Genomic DNA, 16,263 nt, shown 5'->3' on the forward strand with positions numbered 1-16,263 from the left:
ATACATATATAAATGGTAAAACTGAAAAGAAAATTTAGGAAATTATTATTACAAAAGTCAGATTAGTGGTTACTTTAGGGAATGGGAGGTGTTGCAGTTGGGCACATGAGGAAGGGGCTGACAATATTATAGTTACATGAGCGCATTCATTCTAATAATTAATCAAACTGGACAGTAATAATTTGTGTAGTTTTCAGTATGTGCTCTGTCATGCCTCACTGCTACAATGCTGTCAGGGGATTAGGAAGGGAAATTAAAGATGATGTTCATTCTTGACTTAATGGATTTTATAAGTTAAAAGCTTATCTTGTCAGTTAAATTCATTTCTTATAGTGAGGTTTCTACAATATTGAGGGCATGTTGCAGACAATGGAAAAGGATCTGTTCACCATTCCTGAAAACCGTGTTCTCTTTGTGCGCAGCTATAGCTACATTTGTAGGTTTACTGAAGTGACATTTCATGTATTGTTGTGGCTAGGAAAAGAGTCACTACTGATAGATGGCTTCTAAAAACATGCATTGAATAGCAGCTTTTAAAATTCCTTTTATCATAACAGAAACATTTCTGTTTAGTGGTAGTCAAAAAATAATTGATGTTTTTCCTTCCTTGCATTCAGTCGTATCAATAAAATCTTTGAGGCAAGGGCACTTGGAATGAAAGTGTTTGAAGACTATGCAACGACTTGGTATTGGATTCTCATGTAAGTGAAAACACATAGATGTTTCTTCTTCAGCCCCATTCTGCTTTTATCTTTGTAGAACTCTTTCTTCCAGTTCCCTATTTTTATTCATGAATAAAAGGTTGACTCAGATCATTTTCTTTTTTCAGATAGAGTGAGGATGGGGCAAAGATATTTGGAAATACACCCAGTGTTAGCAGAAATTTATAAGAATGTAAATTTTAATTTTAGTCATTTAAGTACCAATAAAAGTATTCTTATAAAAGTACTCCTTTATGTCAATGGGGAAGTACCTGTAGGACTTCTGTATCTGGAATACACGTGTGCTTCTCATCACATGTTACATTGAATGCAGTGTTATTTCACTGGTTCTTTTTTCTAATTTTTCCCTCCCTTGAGTTCCAAAAGATCACTCTTATTTTTTAATACATTCCTTCCACATAATGATTGTTATCATCATTACTAGAAGTCATTGTAGTTATGAGAAGCTACATAACCATGTATGTTATACATAAATATACGTATATATGAAGGAGGAAGAGATTTAAAATTTTCAGACATAAGATTTGGATTCCTAGAAAGTTAAGGAAATGCAGTCAATTTACTGGAGGGGGTAAAGGTATTTGACATATCTAGTACTGTTGTTATTATCTGGTTCTTGTGTCACCTTCTAGTGCTTAAAACCTTCTGTGGTCCCCTAGTGATCAAAGAATAAAGTAAAAGCTTCTTCAAATATTTATAAGGCCCTTTATAACCTAGCCCAACTAAATTTCTCAATTTTCATCTCCACCCATGTTTCTCGATTAACCCTCTAGCCTAAACACATCAAATAATGTGCCCATCCCTAGACTGTCAAATCCTATGTTTTTTGCATATTCCGTTTCCTTTCCTGGCATATCCTTTTCTGAGTCCTGGACAACTCCACCTCATCCTTCAAAATAAGTTTTAGTGTCATTTATAAACCTTTCTTACTTTCCCCAGAGATAATTGATTACTTCTTCCTCTGTGTTCTTCATACCCGTTGTGTGTGTGTATACATACCTGGGCATACACACTCATCTTCTGTATAGTACCTACCATTCTATATTTTATTTAGCCAGCTCTTTCCCTCTGATAAACTATGAACTCTTCATGATGGTAACTGTATAACTCATCTTTATTTTCCTAACTCCTATATGGTTCTGTGAACATAGGAGGCACACAGAAAATGTGAGTTCAAGAAACAGTTATAGAGCTGGGCACGGAGGCTCATGCCTGTAATCCTGGCTACTCAGCAGGCTGAGGCAGGAGGATCACTTGAGCCCGGGAATTTGAGGCTGCAGTGAGCTACGATTGCACCACTGCACTCTAGCATGCCAACCTGGGTGACAGAGCGAGACCCTATCTCCTTAAACAAACAAACAAACAAAAAAGAACAGTTATAAAAACAGTAAGGGAGCAAGAAAGATGTATTCAGATGGTGCAAAACTGTGTTGTGTATGACGTATTAGAGAGTAGTTTTTAGAGCTGTAAAATTAGATTTTATGAGATTTTACTCTTTTTGATGCTTTGTCTTAAACAATTAGAGTAATTATTTTCAGCGTGTTAGGCTTTATCTCCAGCAGAGATTGTAGTTTATACTTGACAGTATTTAAACTGGGACTCCTATTGTCAGGCCCAAATGTTACTAGATAATTTCCATGTTTCTTCTTCATTTGGCTTTTCACTGTTACCTGAACAAGTATACATTATGATAGACTCTCCTGCCCACCCCACCCCAACACACACACGGAAACCTCCTCCACCAGGACACCACTCACACCTCTAGACCATCAACACCTCCCTTCATTTTCGATCTTCTGCTCTCATCTATTTTATAAATATAAAGCCAAAGTGCTAATATGCTGGGACTTCGTTTATTAAGTTAGAATTTTTATGCAAGAATTTAAAACACACAGAATAAACAGTTCTATTTCCTTTTTTCTCCCCTCTGATATTTTTTAATATTCCCTTTGGACTATGCTATAGAATAATCCTTCAACCATATTGAGTATTTAAGCATTAAAGTGTCTGTGATTTTAAGAGAGAATGGCTTTTGAAGTTATTATAAAAGCTTTGGCTTTGCAAGACTAGGACAGTTCGATACTGTGCTGTTATTAATATCTGTTCAGTAACAGTAATTACTGAGATTTTTTTAAAAAACATAACACTTGAGACAATAAACTCAATAAATTTACCAGGCTCTGTCTGTTGTTATGTTTGGAAACTTACAGGTAGCACCAGAAGTGTCAGTTCTTAACAGAAGGGTTGGCCAAGTTTCCAATGCAATGAGTCCTCTTTGAGGAAGTTACATCAGAAGACTCCAATATGACCTTAACCTGGATATTTGCTGGGGGTGGGAGAAGAAGCTTCTCTAGCAACTCAGTCAAACTCTAGGAAGAAATTGAAACAGACAGAAAATAGTCATGCTATTAATTGCTCAATAAAGTCACATGGCCCAGGAGACACAGAAGACTTACCATGGCTCCAAATAATGGCCCTCAGATCACTGGGGACCTGAAATAGATGCTTGGTGATGTCAGACATCACAAACTACTGGAAATAATTGAACCATAGTGATAATGACTACAAAATCATGGGTTCAGGGTATGGGCAGTTGTTTTTCTTGTATTTCTGACCTGAGATTAGTCTGTTACTTCTAGACAGCCATATGGCACAAGGTTCCCACTAGTCACCAAGTAGATAGAACGGAACAAATTCATCATGGATATATTTTACAGTTTATCACTTAGTAGGTAGCTATAAAAGGAAAAAATAGGACATGGCAACCATGGGAGATAGATCAAAATTGTAGGTTGGAGGGGTTGTATTTTTCCTTGAACAATGACTGATACTGGACTTCAGTTTACCTAGGCACACAAGATGACTCATGTATAAAGTCCCGGATGGTCTACTCTTTCATACAAAAGTCTTGATGGAGACCACTATTTATAATGTTTAACATTATAAATGTTTCTATAGCCAGGTAAAATAAAACAACCTGAGAATCATTCTGAATAGAAAAAAGTGTGTTGTCTTGATGTTTTCATTATGCTATGCTTAGCGCACTTGACCCCTGTGTTTACTGTGGTTTTTTTTTCTTTAGTGGCCTGACTATCGCCATGGTCCTTAGTTGGATGTTTTTGATACTCATGAGATTCATAGCTGGATTCCTCTTCTGGATTTTCGTGTTTGGTGTGCTTGGAATTATAGGATATGGTAGGTATCACTCCCCTTAAAATTGCTAAATATTAGAATAATCTTTTTGTTTTCAGTTGCTGTTATCAATTACCAGAAAGCATTTACTTGCTGTGGGTTTAATTATTCTTTACCTCTACAAAAGCTTTAAATTTAGAAAAATTATTTAACTTTGCATATATTGTCTCTATAACTTTTTTCTTCTATATCTTGAAAAAAAGTGCTATCAGAATGTTCTCCTCTTTTCCTTACCAGCCTTTGGTCTCATGCCTCATAGGTCTTAAAAAGGAAGTAAAAAGAAACCTTTTTAGATTAATGAAAAACATTTCAGGCAATCTCTTTTATTCCTTTAACCTTCCTATCTGATCAAAGACCAGGTCTGCATACTTACAGAAGTGTGATCTATTTTTCTCTTTGAACTTAGATAGTACTTTTAATCCTGGTACTGTCGCACCTTTTAGTAATTGGTACTCATGGTGAAGCATCGCCCTCTAGAGGCAGGTATTCTGAATTACACCCGTTGTATGGAGAAGCACTGTCCTTTATTTCAAGGTTGGAATCTAACCCCTCACTCAGTCCCCTCAAAAGCAGTACATGTAAGGTCTGCACAATGTGAACACTAAATGAATAAAAGTGTCTCCCATGGAATAACACTTACAGGAGCTTCCTTTCAGTCTTCTAAAAAATGTATGGGCTAATATGAATGTTTGAGAAGTTTTTATTCAAAATAATGATTTCCCTTACAATGCCATTTGGATGGACAACACAGTTTTATGGTAATAGACACCAAAAATAAAAATCTCCTATTTCTATCACTCAAAGAAGAACTTTAAGTGTATTAGGGTAAGAATGCAGTTGAATCCCCAGGCTGTGTAGTTAGCCTGGGTTCTAATCCAGTACCATAATGTACAACTGGGTAACTCTGGAAGTTTCTTAGTGATTATAGGACCTAGCTTCCTTATCTATAACATCAGCACAATAATGGTCTGTCCATCTCAGAAGATTGTAAGGATTAAATGAGGCAATGAATATAAACAGTGCCTGGAACACAGCAATCAATATGTGTTGGGTTTTTGCTGTTGTCCTCCTCATCATCCTCAATGAGTTTCTAGTAAGTCACTGAAGTCTTCTCAAGCATTCCTTATCTGCTCCTGCTGCGCAGCCGCTCAGGAATCGCACCTGGACTTCCTCCTGAGCATAGCCAGGTAACAGATCATATAATAGGTGGAGCAGTCTGGTGGAGGAACACAAGAACTGCCATCTCCTTAATCAGAAACTCCAAAGAAAGCTTTTTGTTTAAATGTCTTGTTTTTGTGTTCCTGCTTGGAGCTCAAAATAACCCCTGCCCTTTTCCACTGGAGAGTTTGGGCATGTGATTCAATCACTCTTTTACTTTTATCAAGAAGAGAAGGGCAGTAAAGTCTGCCATTGGCTTCACTGAATTGTCTTAAGCAGCAAGAATAATCTGAGATTGGCTATGGTGCAATTTTGACAATGGAAAAGGCGGAAGATGGTTAATATATAAAAAGTGCAGATAAAACAACCGATTTCAATTCCTTATTGACTCCCTAGTTAATGCTAACACTGCGATTAATGGCATGACAAATATTTACTGGGTGAGGAAATGTCCAGTTTGGTTGGAGAGTGTCAGTTACCGGGTGTAACTGACCTCTGCTACTATCTTGGACAACTGACTTTCTATATTTCATGGGAAATCAACCATTTCCTTCTGACAGCAGCCCATTTACTAGGGCAAAGAACAAAGCAGATATGTCATACTGAGCAGAGAAAAAGCCAGACTGCTTTTGGCCAAGTACTCATGCACAGTGGTGGAACAATTTTCATTGACCAGAACAAGTTAAGTGGTACACAGAAGAGGCAATGTGACAGTGTGCTTATGAGCATGGATTTAAAGGATGAAAAAGGGACAATCCCAGATTTACCACGTTAACCATGGAATCCTCTGCAAATATGTAGTCTCTCTAATTCACAGTTTCCTCAACCATGTAATAGGAACCTGTGAGTACTGAACAAAATAATGTATATAAAGTACTTAGGAATCTGCTAGTATATAGCAAATGTCCAGCAAATAGTTATCCATTGTTGTTGTTGCTGTTATTGTTATGAAGAAATATTATTGAGGAAAAAGGACTGAAGCCCAGGGATCATAACTTAAAAAAAAAAATTAGTACAGGAGAGAAAGCAAAAGAAAAAGACATTGGAAAATATTGCCTGGACTTAGTCTGAGGGAACTAAATAATCTGAAGGGCCCTTTTGCTATGAATTAATGGCATAAAAAAGAGTATTGTGTTGTACTGTTTTGTATAACAGTATTTTGATGAACTTTAGGAAATAAAGGAAATCTTCCCCAAAGAAAAAAATGTTTAAACATGTGAGCTAAAATCAAAGTGGGGAACCAAACAGGAAACACGTGTGAAACCCTGGGTGGCCCAAACCAGTGCGGGAATCAGGAGACTTAGAGTAGAGTCAGCAGCAGAGCAGGAATCACAGCTGAAACTCCTGGAGTAAGTCTGGGATCCTGTAAAGTGTCTAAGTGACTTCAGTTTGGTAGTACCCTTTGACTGCCAACAGAAACAGGTGTAAACCCTCTCTAGATGAAGCTTCCTCAATTTAGTTCACCAAGTTTCCACAGATTCAGATCTACAAAATCTGAGATTACTGAACAAGCAAGAAAACAGGTCCGTGTGTGTGAAAATCAGTGGAAACTATAAACAGCAGACTGAGCTCTCCAAGAACTCACATATAGTAATTAATAGATACAAATATGAAATAACCATGCATAAAATGTTTAAATAATTAAAGATAGAATTACAAAAATAGAAAATCAACAAAAATTTCTAGGCATATATGAAGATGAACCGAACAGAACTTTTCAAAATAAAAAAATGGTTAGATTAAAAATTGATAAGTTAAATGGAAAAATACAGAATTAATGAACTGAAATACGAATCTGAAGTAATTATCCAAAATACAGCAGAATGTGACAAGAGGGCAAAAATATGATTAGGTGGTTAAGAGAGAGAGAATAGGTGGAGAAGAGCCTGATCTATATCAGCCATTTTTGAAAGTTATTGGCTTAGAATTTTCTAGAACTGATGAAATATATGGGTACATTTCCTGTATCCATAGATACAGGAAGCTCAAATTATTCCAAGGAGAGTAAGGGAAAAGAAATCCATATCTAGTCATACATTCTTTTATTCATTCAACAAATATCAAGTGAGTAGTGTGTGCAGGCACTATTTTAGACTCTTGACATGCAGTAGTAAGCAAACAGGCAAAGTTCTTACTCTCTTGATGCTTATCACCTAAGTGGATTATATGTCAGAGGTGATGATTGCTATGGAAAAAAGAACAATTGTAACAATTAAATGGGGATTGAGAGTGCCATGACAAGGAGTGACGATTGTAGTATTAATAGGATAGGTCTTTTTGAGAAGAGATCTGAGGAAATACTTGAAGACGACAATGGACTTAGCCAGCGGAGATGAGGGAAAAGTTCCAGACAGTGGATACAGCTAGAGCAAAGGCCCTAAGGTAACAGTATGTTGAAGAAACGGCTAGAGGGCTGGTGTGGATGGGTATACTGAGTAAAGGAGAAAACAGCAGATGAGGTCATAGAATTTTGGGAGGGCCAGAGCTTTGTAGAACATTGTAAAATCTAGGCTTTTACTCTGAGTAAAATGGGGAGGCATTGTAGGGATTTGAGCAGAAGAGATATGTGACGTGGTGATTGCTCCAGTCTGTGTTGAGAACAGACTACAGTAGGGCAACAGTAGAAGCAGTAGGACCGGTGAGGAGGCTATTGCAGTAGTCCATGTGACAAATGAAGGAAGCACAAACCAAGGTTGTAGCAATGAGGATGTTTTTAATGTATAACCAGCTGTATTTTCTGATGGATTGAATGCAGCTGTGGGAGAGAGTAAGGAGAAGAAGGAAAATGATTCAATAAAAGTACATAACATGTAAGAAAGGATGGTGAAAGAAAATAAATTAGTAAACATGTAGGTAAATCTACTAAACTGCCTGTATAAAATAATAATGTCCAATTTTTTAGATTAAAAGTGCACACTAACCAAATTATTGAGCAATAATCAGAGTGGGGTGATTATTGAGTGATCTAAAATCCAGGCCAGGAGCAGTGGCTCATGCCTGTAATCCTAGCACTGTGGGAGGCTGAGACGGGAGGATTGCTTGAGCTCGGGAGACTGAGACTAGCCTGAGCAAGAGTGAGATCCTGTCTCTACAAAAAATAGAAAAATTATCCAGGCGTGGCGTGCGCCTGTGGTCCCAGCTACTGGGGAGGCGGAGGCAGGAGGATCACTTGAGCCCAGGAGTTGGGAGTTGCAGTGAGCTATGATGACGCCACTGTACCCTAGCTGAGGTGAAAGAGCAAGACTCTGTCTCAAAAACAAAACAAAACAAAATAAAAAAAGAAAAAATTCTATTTCTTTGATAAAGTATTTTAAACTTGCTTATTAAGTACACACATAGCAAATTTTCAAGGGTAATCTATTACAAAAATAGATAACTCTAAATCAGTAGAGAAGAAACATGGAATATAAGTAAACAAACAAAACTCATCAATTTTTAAAAGACAAGAATTGGAAGAAAATTAGTGTAGACGCAAAATGGAACAGGATAAGCGAAAGTAAGACGGTAGAAATAAATATATTGATATATTAAATATAATGACTTAAATTCACCAATTAGAATACAGAGATTGTCAGATCAGATTAAAATATACACATACAAATTGGAGCTGTATGTTATTTACAAAAGTTACACAACACATAAGGAAATAGAACCTTTGAAAGTAAAGGGATTGGCTGGGTACAGTGGCTCACGCCTGTAATCCTAGCACTTTGGGAAGCTGAGGGGGAAGAATCGTTTGAAGCCAGTAGTTCAAGATCAGCCTGAACAACATGGTGAGCCCCTGTATCTATAAAAAAATTTTGAAAAATAAAAAAAAGAAGGGATGGTTAAAAATATATTGGAAATCATTAAGAAAACCACAGAAGCCATAATAATATCAGACAAAATAGGTTTTAGAATAAAAAGTATTAGTAGGGATAGAAATGATTGAATTCACTAAAAAAGTTACAGTTCTAAACTTGTATGCATCTATTAAGATAGCCTCAAGATTCATAGAACTGCAAGGATAAATAAATAAGCCAATAGGTAATAATTGGTATTGGGTATAAATCTCCCATAGGGAGAAACTTCAACACATCTATCTACTGGATAAATATACTATAATGTACTTAACCAGTCCCTACTGATGGACCTTAAGATTGTTTCTAGTCAAAAGGATATTTAAAACCAGATGTTGCCACAGTAATCCAGGCAAATACTGAAAATATTCATATCAAATACAGTAACACATTTAGACTATTAGGGACAAATAAAATATTTACTGTGTAAATGTGTATCTTTGTACAAATGACCATAATGATCAGTTTCATGTGGATACATATGATAAGCACATAGCTTCTATTTCAGAAAAGAATATTTTTTATTAGTCTGTTTTTCTTTTTTTTTCAAGGAATATGGCACTGTTACCAGGAATACTGCAATCTTCAGGACCATCCAAATGCTACGTTATCTATATATGACATCGGGATTCAGACTAATATAAGCATGTACTTTCAACTGAAACAAACATGGTTCACATTTAGTGAGTAGATTTTAAAAACTAGTTTTGTCAAAATTTTAATAATGTGAAAGTATATTTTTGCTTAAAGGAGAGCTTGGATTGGTGTAACCTGTTAAATACACTTATCACTAATGCCATAAAAGGTAATATGTCCACGATCCTCTAGCTATAGTAAATTTATTGTATAATCTAAGAAAATACTACTTTACAATGATCTCAAGCCATTTGCCTTCAACTTAATATTATTTGGTTGTGGACATTTATAGACATTAACCTGATGTCTAAGAAAGATATTTAAAGCAAATGCTTGATTTTTCAAACTCATTTTTAAAAAGGAAAAAGAAAAAAAACATTTTTTATAACGAGACATTTTAACTATTACAGAAATTGTAAGTAATAAGTAACTAAAAATAAATTTACATTTTTGAAGTGTTTATTCAAACTATTGTATATGTTGGGGTAATATTAACAAAATTTTTAAAGCAAAATGATTTCAGAGATGGCTTTAATCTCATATTCCTAGAACAGCTCTATTATAATATTCCTTGCACTTGATAGATACATATTCTTTAATCAAGATTTTAAAAATAATCTCTAATTACATGTTGCTTTAAAAAATTCACCTTTATATTGTGGAAGTTAAAGAGCCAGGTGAGACATATTCCAGGAAGCCTGGTAAGGAGCCTGAAAGAACCTCAGATGGGGACAGTATCTTGCTGGGGCATCACGATTCCAGGCATGGGACCCATCTCATAAATTTGAAAACTTGATTTTGCTGCTACATTCAAGAATCCTCAGGCTTTCAAAGACAAGTTCATGTTATGTCACCAGCGTGCCATTTTATTTGTTTGTACCATTAGGATACTTTCCCAGTGACTGAAATGCAGACATATCACATCTAAGACACTAATGTCCTGGGATCCAAGCATAGGGGAGTAAGATTACCTATCAGGAGCTTTTTAAGCAAAGGGGCTCGGACAGCCTTGGGGCATGTTTTCTTCAGGCTGTTGCCAACCTTGATAACCTAGCTATGCAGCACAGATGACCCCACTAGATTCCTTTTGTCTGCCAAATTTAGATTTTCTCTTTTCCTTAAATAATGCTGGATTAAACTGCCAAATTCTTTTTCTCTGGCTTTCGATTTCTAGCCCTTATGCAGACTAGTACACTTCACTTACATTATTTTTTCAAATATGTTGCAGAAGAACTGTTTCATTTATAGCTTTTTCTTTTTAACTGCAAAAATCAGGGATCTTGGGAATTGCATCCCCCTCTTTTTTCCTGAATTTGAGTGATTCTACATCTCTAGCAATTAGCTTACTCTTATGTATCATTTCTAAAGGTGATCACTTTTACCCATTATATATTGGAACTCCTAGTTTTCCTCTTGGATGGATCTTAGTCACAGATTCTGTGGTCACCTCCTGCTGTCCTATAAGACCCTTCCACACAAAAATCATTGAGATAATCAGAATCTGCCATTGGAACAGTGAAGAGATGTACTTTTAGGAAAATACAAAACTTACTAAAATTTTCTAATCTAGCAATACTAATCACTCCTCAAATAAGCCTCAGCTTTTATAACTGATTTATCAGACATGAATCGATCACCTGCTCCGTGTTTGGACAAATTCTAGGCAACAGAGACAATGGAATATATGTGAAATTATGCTCATTGACAGAAACACTGAGAATAAGCAGAATTATAAATACAAAAATTATAATTTGCACCTAGATTATGTTAGGAGATGGTTCTATTCCCATCTCTGCTAATAACTAACTTTATGGCCTTGGGTACATCTCTTAGCCCCCAGATGCCAGTTTCCTCCTCTGTTAAGTTACAGTTATACTAGCTGCTTTATAGGGCATCAAATATATTCTATTATTTGCTCTTATTCAAACAAAAGGGGGGAATATAGTACAATCATGTGTTGCTTAATGACAGAAGTACATTCTGAGAAATGCATTGCTAGGCGATTTCATCCTTGTGTGACTATCAGAGTGGACACAAACTTAGATGGTGCAGCCTGCTACACAACTAAGCTCTGTGGTACAGCCAATCACTCCTAGGCCACAAACCTGTACAGTGGGTTACTGTGCTGAATACTGTAGACAATTGTAACACAAAGGTAAGTATTTGTGTACCTAAACATATCTGTAGAAAAAGTATAGTTAAAATATGGTATAAAAGATTAAAAATGGTAACCTCTATAGAAATAGGACACTTACTGTTAATAGAACTTGCAGGACTGGAAATGTGAAGGCCTAGGACATTCCTGCACATTACTGTAGACTTTATAAACACTGTACACTTAGGCTACACTAAATTTACTTTAAAAAGTTTTTTTCTTTAATCAATAATAAATTAACCTTAGCTTACTGTAACATTTTATTTTATAAACATTTGAATTTTTAGGCCAACTCTTCTGTAATAACACTTAGCTTAAAACACACATTGTACAGCTGTACAAAAATATTTTCTTTCTTCATATTCTATAAGTATTTCTCAATTTTTAAAATTTATTTTTATTTTTTAAACTTTTTGGTTAAAAACTAAGACACAAACACACACATCAGCCTGGGACTACACAGGGTCAGAATCACCAATATCACTGTCTTCCACCTCCACATCTTGTCCCACTAGAAGGTCTTCAGGGGCAGTAACATGCTTGTTTCTCTCATCTCCTGTGATACTAAAGCCTTCTGGAATACCTCCTGAAGGACCTACCTGAGGCTGTTTTACAGATAACTTTTTTTTTAATAAGTAGAAGGAGTACACTCTAAAATAACAATTAAAAAGTAGAGTATAGTAAATACATAAACCAGTAGTCATTTATCATCATTATCAAGCATTATGTACTATACATAATTATATGTGCTATACTTTTATATGACTAGCAGCACAATAGATTTGTTTACACCAACATCACCACAAACGTGAGTAATGCATTGTGCTACATTGGTTATGACATCACTGGGCCATAGGAATTTTCCAGCTCCATCATAATCTTATGTGACCACTGTTGTCTATGCAGTCCACCGACTGAAGTATCCTTATGCAACACATGATTATATATAAGTTAAAAAAAACAGTTAAATTTATCTAATTTCACCATCTTAAATATGCAATTTTATAAAGGTAGTATTTTAATATACAATATTTTTAACAATGCAGTTTCAGAATTTAAAGTGATGATGATATATTTTATTTTCTTAGGTTGTCCAAGGAAGATAATGACTTTAGCATAATCTATACTTTATACTCTACAATTTGGCTATCTATACTCTACAATTTTGGACTCAAATTAGTATTTTATAATAAAAGAACAAAATGGGCATAAAAACATAAACACATAGTTTAACTATAATAAAAGAAAGTGTAGAAACATGATGATACATTACTAAGATCCTCCCATAGCTCTAGGTTAACTGATTTCTACTTTCTTAGAGATATTAACTGATATGTGATATAATATCAGAATTTTAGTGGTTTAACAACAGAACGAAATAATGATCTCTCCATTAGTGGAAATGTTGAAGCTTGAGCAGAATAACCATCTAGCAAGGAGGTTATAAAAAGATTCCTTCACTGGTGGGAATTTAAGTTTCTTTTATACTTTCAGATTCTGTTATTGGTAATACCATATTTTCTTGATTTTGATAACCACACCTTTTCACTTTTTAACATTTCTAAAATCAGGATGCATCTTGAAATATTATTGAGTAGATATTTAATGAAGACTTTCTTTACTTTTCCTAAAAACTTAGTACTAAATTAAAGGTGTGTCTTAAAATTGAGGAAATACGACAGTTGATACAATTTGGCTTCAAGTTAAAAAGGAAAAAAACCTAATTCAAGCTAGCTGAAGAAAAAAGAAAATTGGAGCAGGCTGTGGGCAGAGCAGGAGATGTTTACAATAAAAATATAGAAGTGTCTCATCAAATTCAAAAAAACAGAAAAGCAACTAGTCTTTCAAGTTTACCTGGATCCAGGAAACAAAAAGCCAAAAAGAACTCAAGATTTCCTCTTGTTGCTGTCTTTCTTTATACACATACACTTTATTCTTTGGAGATTCACTCACTTCACATTAAGATGGTTTTGACACATTTTGTGTAACACTCACTTCAAGATTTATAAACTTCAAAACTAAACCAGGGGCCAAGCACAGTGGCTCATGTCTCTGATACTAGCACTTTGGTAGGCTGAGGCAGGAGGATTGCTTGAGGCCAGGAGTTTGAAACCACCCTGGGCAATATTGAGACCCCATCTCTACAAAAAATAAAAAAAATAAAAAAATAGCTTGGCATGATGGTGTGGGCCTGTCCCAGCTACTTGGGAGACTGAGGCAGGAGGATCGCTTGAGCCCAGGAGCTGGAGGTTACAGCGAGCTATGATGGCGCCACTGCACTCCAGGCTGGGTGAGAGAGCGAGACCCTGTCCCAAGAAGAAAAGAAAAGAAAGGGGAGGGGAGGGGAGAAAAGAAGAGAGGAAAGAAGAGGAGAGGAGAGAAGAGGAGAGGAGAGGAGAGGAGAGGAGAGGAGGGGAAAGAAGAGGAGAGGAGAGGAGAGGAGAGGAGAGGAGAGGAGAGGAGAGATGAGACCAAATTAGATTCCCTTAGTTTTAATTCTTAGACTTTTAATGGCTAAGATGTGTTGAGTTTACCCTGTGATTCCATCAGTGGTGGCCACCATGGTGGGTGGAGTCACCAAGTAAAAACAAGGTGGCCAAGAGCCTGTCCTATTAATCAGCAAGGACAATTAAGAGGTATTGCAAGCAAAGCAGGCAGCCCTTTCTTCCTTCAGTGTCTACTGTCTAATTTCTATAAGTGGTGTGACATGTTTTTATGGATGAAATGAAGCCTGTCCAACTGAGATGTTCAAGTTCTAGCTAAAGGTTTTAACCTGTATTCCTTAGCATTTCTCGAAGATTCTGAAAGTGAATTTCTAAGATTGGCATTTTTGAAGAGGTAGCACTGCTTAAACGATGAGGTGCCGGAATTAACAGAAATAAGAGTAAAGCTCAGTTCTAAATTTTGCAGAGAAAGTTTGTTTTTATGTATTGATTTGTATTACAGACTGATTTTTTTTCCTGTTCAAAGTGATAATACTCTCCATCATTGAAGCGTCTGTCATCCTCATGCTGATCTTCCTCAGGAATCGAATCCGTGTCGCCATTTTCCTGCTGAAGGAAGGGAGCAAGTAAGGCCCTGAATGTAGAAACTCAGATAATGTATATCAATCAGTAAAGTCAGTCACTGTCTATTGCATAGATGTCCCAGACTATTTTCCCTTTTAGAAGACTTGTTAAAAAAAACTATTTTCCATTCAAGAAGACTTGTTCAAGTTCAGCGCTGCCACTTATTAGAAAGATCATTGCTAACAAGTCCTTTCCCCAGTCTCAATTATCATAGGGTAAAATAAGAATAAAACCTGTCTAGTTTATGTATTTGCATTTTTTAAACACTAAATTTATGTTAGGAAAATTACATATGTGAAAGTAAGCGATAAAGTGCTATGAAAAAGTTAGCTATATTACATGTTATATTATTTCCATACTGTTATATTATGTCATGTGTTAATATTAATGGTTGAAATCACTTTCATAACTTTAAATCACCATAATTCTATAAAGTCAATTATATGCTATTACCACTTCTGTATGAGAGACAACATTTTCTAATAGGACAATTGATTCTAGCAGCACCAGACCATACATTTTATATCGAAAGCTCATAATTCTGGAACATTTTATACACAGAGCCATTTTTATTTAAAAAAATGTTACAAAATAAACACTAAATCTTTCATAAAATTCATGCTGAGAGGTAATAACACCTATAGTTTCAAACTATTCCAAAAGGTCACTCGAGGAAAATATTCTAAACTTTCTAATAATGCATGGAAGAAACAAGGAAAGCAGTGTATTATAAAGCCAATAGATCATGCTTTCTATTTATTAATAGAATGATGGAAACTAAGTTGTTAATGATCAAGAACCAAATTATTTTTAATAGTATTTAAGTGTTTTTAACAAAATTACCATATTATTACTAAATAATGATAGAACCACCTGAAACCAGTGGTTTAAATAGTTAACAAGCAGTTTGTTAAACTCTCTCTCTTTCCCACAGTGACTGAAGCCCTATCATTAGCCACTGAAAACTAGTGATTTGCTGGGTTTATTTCTTAAATAGTGTGTATGATATTGTGCAGTTCACTGTAACTTGCTCTACTTGTTACGCCCCTAAATACGCACGTGTGTGATCCTGTGTGTGTGTGTGTGTGTGTGTGTGTGTGTGTGTGTGTGTTTTAAAGGGCCAATACAACTGCAGCAGGTTGATAGTTTGCTCAGGGGACCACAAGAACTTAAATAAATAGGTGTAAGAATACAGGGTAGACCTAAGGACACTCAATAATCAACAGCAGTGTGTGGAGAAAGGAGAAAATAGCATAGCTCAAACAGTGAGGTGACAAAGGTAACACATGCAAAAGAAATCTAAGTGTTAGTGCATTAGGAGTGGGAAGAGTTTCACCTTATTTCTCAGAGGCTATAGCGAATAGTATTTGCTTAATCCAGTGTCATATGCTGAAAAGATCATTTAAAAGAAGTAGTTAGCTATAGTGCGACTAGGATGGTGGACATTTCACAAGCCATGTCCTATGTGGAAATAATCAAAGAAATTATTATCC

General features: G+C 35.7%; 1 protein-coding gene across 1 annotated transcript in view; it reads left to right on the forward strand.

Moving 5' to 3' along the window:
* SLC44A5 (solute carrier family 44, member 5) overlaps positions 1-16,263 on the forward strand; it is a 119,515-nt gene that overhangs the window by 83,565 nt on the left and 19,687 nt on the right. The window contains exons 8-11 of the mRNA XM_012661041.1: positions 618-701; positions 3,805-3,917; positions 9,463-9,594; positions 14,673-14,772. Of these exons, the coding sequence (XP_012516495.1) occupies positions 618-701; positions 3,805-3,917; positions 9,463-9,594; positions 14,673-14,772 (429 nt within the window). The remainder of the gene's footprint in view (positions 1-617; positions 702-3,804; positions 3,918-9,462; positions 9,595-14,672; positions 14,773-16,263) is intronic.

Source organism: Propithecus coquereli, unplaced genomic scaffold, assembly GCF_000956105.1.
Source record: "Propithecus coquereli isolate 6110/MARCELLA unplaced genomic scaffold, Pcoq_1.0 Scaffold7, whole genome shotgun sequence".
NCBI lineage: Eukaryota > Metazoa > Chordata > Mammalia > Primates > Indriidae > Propithecus > Propithecus coquereli.